Below are 8,765 nucleotides of genomic sequence, written 5' to 3' on the forward strand. Positions count from 1 at the left end.
TCAGAGAGCTAGTGCAGGTCAGGCGCCTGACACACAGCCCATGTTCTGGACGGCCCAGAGCAGAAGCTGCTCGTTTAGCTGAGCAGTGTGGGTAGGTGGATTGCCGGACTTCTCTACTCCGGAGTCTCAACTCCTTCAGGGCCTCGGGGAGGATTTCATGGGGGACCAGAGACGCTGTTTGCTGCCAAGTTGAGTTGGAACCTCCTGAGCTTCTATTTAAACTGCTTAACCCATTCCTTTCCCAGGATTCATTTGCAGGCTGCTGGCTGCTCACCAAGGGTTCCCCCTAACCCTCTTCCACTTTTCCCTCCCATTGCCTCCAGGGTATAGAAAAACCACATGGCTGTCTTGCTCTAGCTTGTTGTTTTTCCAGTTTTGCAATGGACACAGACTCACAGAATTGTTTCTCAGCATAATAAAAGAAAGAGACAGTAGAGCAAGCACAGCGATAAGCAGACAAATTGCACGTTGGAGAGGCAATAGGGAGTGGTGGAGACTGTGGCAAGGTTTAGAGAGGGTTCTGCTGCTGAGTGCCAGGCAATTGCCGCGAGATCTTCCAGGAGAGGCGGGAAGTCTGGAACTGTGTGTGTGGACGCCCCCAGTTTTCCCCCCTTGTACTGTGTGGTCCATACCAGACCCACTTGGGTCTGAATCCAGCCATGGACTACCATTTGGGGACCTCCAGTAACTGCACGTTGAAATGAGACAGAATTATTTGTGCCCAGTAATTCTATATCCTGGAAGGGCCCAGAGTGGCCCTTGTGCCTCTCAGAACCCTCATCTGATGCCACCATGACCTCTGATTCCCCGCCCGCCCGCCCCCCCCCCCCCCCACCGCCGCCACCGAAAAGGGTCTCCCACCCAGGAGACCTCTTCCAATCCTCCCTGCAGCAGCCACACAAGCACAAAGAGGAAGACCAATGCATTCAGCCTGCTGCAGTGGGATGGGGCATGGGAGACCAGCTGCATGAGCGATCTCAGAGCACAGATGGAGAAACTGAGGCCTGGAAAGTAAGAAGGATGTTTCTGATACTCACCAGGGAGAGCATTAGCCCCAGAGGACCCAGGAGTTAGACTTCCAAGTCCCAACCCAAGACTTCCTAACTCCACATTCACACCAGGGGAAGCACTCATGGTAACTGAGCCAGGTTTGAAAAATCTTTACCTTGATGGCAGAAATTTGAATTTGGACTGGGAACTAGATACTAAGAATTATCTTTTGGGTCGGGTGGAGGGGCGGCTCCCCTTGTGGCTCAAAGGTAAAGAACCCATCTGCCAATGCAAGAGACACAGGTTTGATCTCTGGGTCAGGAAGATCCCACATCCGACAACTACTCAGCTTGCTCTCTAGAGCCTGGGAGCTACAACTAGTGAAGCCCACGGCTGCTAGAGCCCGTGCTCCTCAACAAGAGATACCGCCGACATGAGAAGTCCGCGTACCACAGCAAGAGAGTGGCCCCTGCTCACCCAACTAGAGAAAAGCCCACACAGGAATGAAGACCCAGCACAGCCAAAAAACTAATAAACTGAAAAAAAAAAAAGAATTATCATTTAGGGGACTCCCTGGCAGTCCAGTGGTTAGGACTCTGTTCTCACTGCCAAGGGCCCAGGTTTGATCCCTGGTGAGGGAACTAAAATCCCACAAGATGTGTGATGCATCTAAAAAAAAAAAAAAAAGACAGTAGAAATTTATTTTTTTTAAAAAGAAATTTTAACATGTATGCTGAAATACTTAGTGTTGAGATATCATAATATCTGTAATTTTAAATATGATCAACTGTCAAATGAAGTGGTGGGTGCAAGGGTTTCCTATACAATTCTTTTTATTTTTTCTATATAGTTGAAATTTTTTATAATTAAAAATGTTTTGATTTTTTTTTTTTAAAGGCCAAAGGTAAAGACAAGAGTAACTGACTGGACTGAAGATGAAGGTGAGGTGAAGTTGCTCAGTCGTGTCCAACTCTTTGCAACCCCACGGACTGTAGCCTACCAGGCTCTTCCGACCATGGGATTTTCCAGACTGACTGAAGTAGTGCTTTTTTTGTTTCTTTGAGTGAGAAAAGCAACAATTTTGGAACCAGCCAGATGTAACTTTCGTGCAGACGTAAGGAGGTCACTTAGGCTTCCTAAGCCTCAGCTGTCGGGTAGGGTAATGGACCTCCCTGGGGTGCTGAGCAGGAACGAGCAATGAGCCGTGGGAGAAGCATGGCCTTGAGCGTTTTGACTCAAACTTTGAATCACTGTCTACACAGCATCAGTCTCATGGCTCTCTTTTCCAGCACTTGATTATTTGTCCTTCCTTCCGTCTAGTCAAGGCTGTGGTTTTTCCAGTGGTCATGTATGGATGTGAGAGTTGGACTGTGAAGAAAGCTGAGCGCCGAAGAATTGATGCTGTGGTGTTAGAGAAGACTCTTGAGAGTCCCTTGGACTGCAAGGAGATCCAACCAGTCCATTCTAAAGGAGATCAGTCCTGGATGTTCTTTGGAAGGAATGATGCTAAAGCTAACTCCAGTACTTTGGCCACCTCATGCGAAGAGCTGACCCACTGGAAAAGACTCTGATGCTGGGAAGGCTTGGGGGCAGGAGGAGAAGGGGACGACAGAGGATGAGATGGCTGGATGGCATCACTGACTCGATGGACATGAGTTTGGGTGAACTCTGGGAGTTGGTGATGGACAGGGAGGGCTGGCGTGCTGCAATTCATGAGGTCGCAAAGAGTCGGACACGACTGAGCGACTGAACTGAACTGAAGAATCTGATTGTAGCTGCTTCTCTTACTATCTTAACATCATGTGGTTTAAGACTTTGGGGCATTCAGATCACGAATAAAATGTGTGGGAAGAGTGAAAATTCATTTCTTCTGAAAATTAAAAATTCTTACATCCTAGATTTTTAATCCAGGTGACTCAGTCTCAGTTTCCTCCTCTGTAAAACAGCGGTAACAAGAGTACCCCCTCACTGAGCTGGAAGAAGAAAATGAGACTGGGGGTCTCAACTGGGGTCCCTGTGAGGTCTTCCAAGGGTCCAAGCAACTGCCCCCATGGTCTATTTAACGCTCCCCACCAGCTGTCAGTGACCCTCATACCCACCATAGAGCTATATGTGAAAGTCACTCAGTCGCGTCCAACTCTTTTCGACCCCATGGACTATACAGTCCATGGAATTCTCCAGGCCAGAATACTGGAGTGCGTAGCCTTTCCCTTCTCCAGGGGATCTGTACAACCCAAGGATCAAACCCAGGTCTCCTGCATTGCAGGCGGATTCTTTACCAGCTAAGCCACTAGGGACGTCCATAGAGCTACATGGACAGATGTCAAAACGAAACTCTAGAGGGAAACAGCGGAGGTGCAGTCCAAAACCAACTCTTTACAGCATTTCCAAAAAGCCTGACAACTTAGGAAAAATAATTCATAATCCATGGGGAAACTTATCTGTGGTCTTTTTTTTCTTTTTCATTTTTCCAGGCAAATGATTGAATGTATGGTTTTAAGTTTCACCTGGAAAGATGTCTAGAGGTTGAAGAAAACTAGGGTGAAATCATTGTTTGGAAATTCAGCCAACGCTGTTTAAAACTAAAAGGTTTCCAGAAAATTTCTGCAAGCTTCAGACACACTGATTTAAACACACTTTCACTGCCCTGAGTTATCTATGGGCAAATGTCTGCGTGGATGAGGAAAGCTGGGAGGCTGAGAAGATATGGCAACCAAAGGCACCGAGGCACCCTGGATGAGATCCTGGCACAGAAAGAAGACGTTAATGGAAAAACAGACGAAATTCAAATAAAGCTTGGAGTCTGGCTAATTTTAACAGGCCAGTGTTGGTTTTTTTAGCTTTAATGATTGTACCATGATAACGTAAGCCATTAACAATAGCTGGAATTTGGTGAAGGGTATCTGGGAACTCTTTGTACAACTTTCCTGTAATATAAAACCAATGTAAAATAAAAGGCGTACTTTTAAAAAGATCTGGAAAGTTCCTCCCAAATTAATCAACAGGAGAGGTACCGAATTGTTGGGAGGGTAGTTAGAACGGTTTCAGTCTTATCTATAATGAGATAAATGCTTAAGTCAAATGTAATTCCTTGTTCAGTTTAAATTAATCTTCTAAACACTTTTTAAAAAGAGACTTAACTGCCATCTCCTTGATTTAAATTTTACTTTTCTCCTAAATGGCAGATTGTCAAAGGAGCAGGAGAATCTTTAGGACTAGGAAGATGAGACATCTGTTTCTCCTTCTCTGCCAGGCTACCAGACCTCAGCAGAAGGGAGCCACCTTTCCGGGAGTGCGTTTCTCAGGCAGAAGGAAACACCGAGACTACTCAGCCCCTTCCCCTGGGTCGGGGAAGCCTATGGAAGGTGGTTCCAGGCCCGGTAAGAGGGCATCCTTCAGAGCCTCTGCCTTCCTAGCCTCAACTCTGCCATCTGTGTAATGGGGTGAGGAACAAGGCTGCCCACACGATGCTAAGAGCAGGGCTGGGGGCTGATGACGAGTTGGTGCAGGACGCAGTCAGAGGGTGAAGGGCAGGAGAGAGCTTCTTCCTCCGGGAGTCACACGGAGCGTGCCCAGGCACCCACTCTGCACCCCGGTTCTCACTGAAACCCCTTCTCAGGTACTGGCGCGGAGCTCTGGGCCAGGCCTGAGCTTCTTGCGGTCCAGCCCTGTTAGTGTGTGCAGTGGGTCATCAGCCCTCTGGGACCCCTGTCCCGGCACCTTCCCGCGCGCATCTCCCCAACGTTGGGCCTCGCGCCTTCCCCAGGGCGGGAGATGAGCGCAGAAGTCCCCCTGACCGGAACCTGGACCCCCACTCCAGGCTCGCCTGGGGGATGGTGGGGACGGCGGGAAGGTGACCCCCTCCTGCCCGGGGAACTGGAGCCGGGGTGGGGGACTCCAACACGGGCCTGAGTGGGCTGGGCGACCCCCTGGCTGCAGCCGGGAGGCGCGCGCCCGAGCGGAGACGCCCCTTTGTCTAGCCCGGGGCCGCGCGGGTTGTGGGGGGAGCCGGGACCCGGCCGGCTTGGGGGGCACTCACCGCGTGCGCCGGCGGGTCAGCAGCAGCAGCAGCAGCAGCGCGGCCAGGAGGCCGAAGACCACGGCCCAGGACATGGCAGGGGTAGCGTCCAGGCTGAGGCGGCGGAGCGCGGGAGGCTGGCTCGGGGGCCTCGGGGCCAAGGGGACCCAGTCCCGGGGGCGACCCCGCCCCCGTCCCACGCCCCGCCCACCCGCCGGGGGCGGGGCCCGCGAGCGCTCCCGGGTCCCCAGGGCGGGTGGGATTGCTCCCGGGCTCAGCTCCAGGGGGCAGGCTCCCAACCGCTGGCCCGGGAGAGGGGGCTTGGCCGGACAAGCTGCGGAAAGTGCGGCTGCCGGGGAGGGGAGATGCGAGCTGGAAGGGAAGGCGGACGACGGGAGGGGTGATGTAGGAGAGAGCGGGGGTGACTACAGGGAAGGAGGGATCCTGCGGGGGTTGGGGGGCTGTTGAGCAGGGATGGGGGACCCGAAGAAGAGGAAGGAAAGGAGTATGGGGGGACGGAGGGGTGGCGGGGATAGAGGGGCAAGTGCTACGATGAGGGGTCCCATGGTGGGAGAGGAGAGACAGAAGCGGGAGGGGCGGGAAGGGGCCTTTCCTCCACCCTCCACCCAAGTATACACCACCACGGAAGACTCTCCCCCTGCCCTCCCCTCGCCCCCTCCCCCCACCATCCCATCCCCCCACCAGAAGGGCTAGAGACCATTAATTAGTTTTCGATTCTGTTAGTCCAAGTGCAGTGGGGTTGGGCTGGATTATATCGCCCCTATATTTCCTTCAGTAATACTTTGGCCACCTGATTCCAAAAAACTGACTCACTGGAAAAGACCCTGATGCCGGGAAAGATTGAAGGCGGGAGGAAAAGGGGACCACGGAGAGTGAGATGGTTGGATGGCATCACCGACTCAATGGACATGAGTTTGAGTAAGCTCCAGGAGTTGGTGATGGACAAGGAGGGCTGGCATGCTACAGTCCATGGGGTTGCAAAGAGACCAACTCGAGTGAGTGACTGAACTGAATTGAACTGAACTACAGTGGAGGGGACGCAAGAGCTCAGGGCATCTGGCTCTGAGTCGCCCATTCTCAATTGTAATGGACAAATCAATGAGCCTGAGTCCATCACCTGTTCCGGAGCACAGTACACACTCAGAATACGGTGGCCATTGTTACCATCACCTGGTGCTTAGAGGGCTGGCTGGGCCTCCCAGGTGGCTCGGTGGTAAAGAGTGCGCCTGCCAGTGCAGGAGACATGGGTTCGATCCCTGGGTCAGGAAGATCCCCTGGAGAAGGAAATGGTAACCCCCTCCAGCATTCTTGCCTGGGAAATCCCATGGACAGAAAAGCCTGGTGGGCTACAGTCCATGAGGTCGCAAGAGTCAGACACGATGGAGCACACACAGAGTGCTGGTCTTTGGTGCCAGTGGCTCTGCAGGAGACCACCCCTGGGTGCTGGTGAGAACTGGGCTCCCAGCTGGAAGGCCTGGACCTACATACCTCCCACCCCCATTTACGCCTGGGAAACCTTGGCTTCCCTGGTGGCTCAGATGGTAAAGAATCTGCCTGTAGTGCAGGCTAAGCTAAGCTAAGTCGCTTCAGTTGTGTCCGACTCTGTGCGACCCAATAGATGGCAGCCCACCAGGCTCCCCCGTCCCTGGGATTCTCCAGGCAAGAACACTGGAGTGGGTTGCCATTTCGGGTTTAATCCCTGGGTTGGGAAGATCCCCTGGAGAAGGGAATGGCAACTCACTCCAGTGTTCTTGCCTGGAAAATTCCATGAACAGAGGAGACTGGCAAGCTACAGTCCATGGGGTTACAGAGTCGGACAAAACTGAGCTACTAGCACTAACCTTGGCCAGGGAGCTTCACCTCTTTTAAGCCGCTTCCTTGTCTGCAAACAGAGAGGTCAGAGCTGCACTTTACCTTGGCAGGTTGCTGTGAAGAATCCATGAGAGCTTGTCAGTGAAGGGAACTGCAAACTAGGAGTGCTGCGCACATGTGGTTTTTCTGAGGCTGTGGGGCAGAGCGTGGAGGTAGGGCCCAGGAGGTCTGATCCTAATCCTGTGTCTGCCACTCGCTGCTTGGTGAATTAAAGCAGGTTTTGCTTCATCTTACTGATAGCCCTTGCAGGAGTTGCTACTCTCCCCGGGCCTCCTGGCTTCTGCCCTCATCTCTGCAGTTCATTCTCAGAAGGGCTTTTGTAGAACCTCAGTCAGATCCTCTAGTGAAGCCTGCTCAGAACCTCCATGGCTCCACGTCGCTCAGCCCACAGGGTCCTGTAAGGACTTTGACCTGCCCCCAACCACTGTTACCTCCCTGCCCTCCTCTCTCCTAGCTCTGCTCCAGCCACGCCCACCTCCTGTGCCCTCACGAGTGTGCCAGACTCACTCTCACCTCAGGGCCCTTGCACTCACTCCTCCCGCTGGCTGGAACACTCCTCTCAGATCTGTGCACAGCTGGCTCTTTCCACTGCACCCCTCACCCCTCCGTCTCTGCTCAGTTGTCATCTCTTCAGAGAAGCCCTCCCTGCCTGCCTGTCTGGTCTCGAGCAGCCCCATCAACCTTGTCTGTTGCCTTGAACCGGTTTGTTTTTCTTGACAGTACTTAACATTTCCTGCTATCATATTAAAGATTCATTTATTTGCCTGTTTAATGTCGGCTGTCAAGGCAGTTGGATGACCCTCGTGTGGCCTCCAGCAGATTTAGAACATCAAGAGTCAAAAGGAGTTTCTTGAACCACTTGTTTATTTATCCAGCTTACCCGCCGGCGAAGCCAATAGTCCCAAAAAGGCCATGGAACGGGCCCTGGAGGGTTTTCTCCAAATTTGGGGAGCCCCACACGGCGGCCTTCTGGCAACGGGGTTCACAGCTTATCCGGGCAAGTGCTAAACAGGGGGACCCCGGGTGGTCTGCGCCTCATCCTCGAGCCGAGGTGCCTCATGGGTGAAATGAGGATGAGGTGAGGAGGAGATGACCTGATCCAGGTGGCACACCTGTCAGGGTGCCAGACCCCCAGTGAACGGCAGCGGGAGTCGGTTGCCATTAGCACTTATTCCAGCCCAGCCTCTCACAATACGAGATCAAGGTTTGGTCTCAGCTTCTGGTCTGAAACATGGGAAGGGCAGTTCCTTCCTCAGAAGACTATTATAAGGGCTGAATTAAATGATGAGGGAATGAAATCCCTTAGCACAGGGCCTGGTACACAGCAGGTGCTCAATAAATGTTATCTCTGCAATCCCACACCCTTGAGTGCAAACCACCATCGCCTCAGCCCAAATGCCCCCCCACCCATGAGGTGTCCTTTCCCCTCTCAGCCCAGGGGCACTCCCCCACTCCCCAGCCCCCCACCCCCTCACCCCCACCCCCCCACCCAGAAGGAGGTCAACGGCTCACATACCAAGGAGAGAAGAACGTTTGCGGGCTTCTCCCCTGCGAGTGGAATCTAGTAGAATCTGATTTTGTTCAGGAATCAAACAGGTGTTTAGGGAGATGGCCCCACCCCTGTTCCCAGGGAGTGAACCAGCGATGGCCTGAGCCAGCCAGGAACATCCCTCTTAGATAGAGACTCGGTCAAGGGTGGCTATGTGGGCACCATCTGGACATTTGTTGGGGGCTTCTGGGAATTTTTTCCTCCTTATTTGCCTCCTTATCTTTGGCGGGGGTGGGGGGGCATTGTGTAAGGCATTCATGAAGGGGGGATCTCCTGAGGGGGCAGGAAAATGACAGAACCCCAAACCAGAGCTGC

At 52.9% G+C, this 8,765-nt stretch overlaps 1 protein-coding gene across 1 annotated transcript in view; it reads right to left on the reverse strand.

Annotated features, from left to right (window-relative positions):
• PTGIS (prostaglandin I2 synthase) overlaps window positions 1–5,145 on the reverse strand; it is a 61,279-nt gene extending 56,134 nt beyond the window's left edge. Inside the window, exon 1 of the mRNA XM_052650607.1 lies at window positions 5,030–5,145. Coding sequence (XP_052506567.1) covers window positions 5,030–5,103 — 74 coding nt within the window. The 5' untranslated portion in view covers window positions 5,104–5,145. The remainder of the gene's footprint in view (window positions 1–5,029) is intronic.
• Window positions 5,146–8,765: the final 3,620 nt, after the last annotated feature.

This window comes from Budorcas taxicolor, chromosome 13 (genome assembly GCF_023091745.1).
Source record: "Budorcas taxicolor isolate Tak-1 chromosome 13, Takin1.1, whole genome shotgun sequence".
Lineage (NCBI taxonomy): Eukaryota > Metazoa > Chordata > Mammalia > Artiodactyla > Bovidae > Budorcas > Budorcas taxicolor.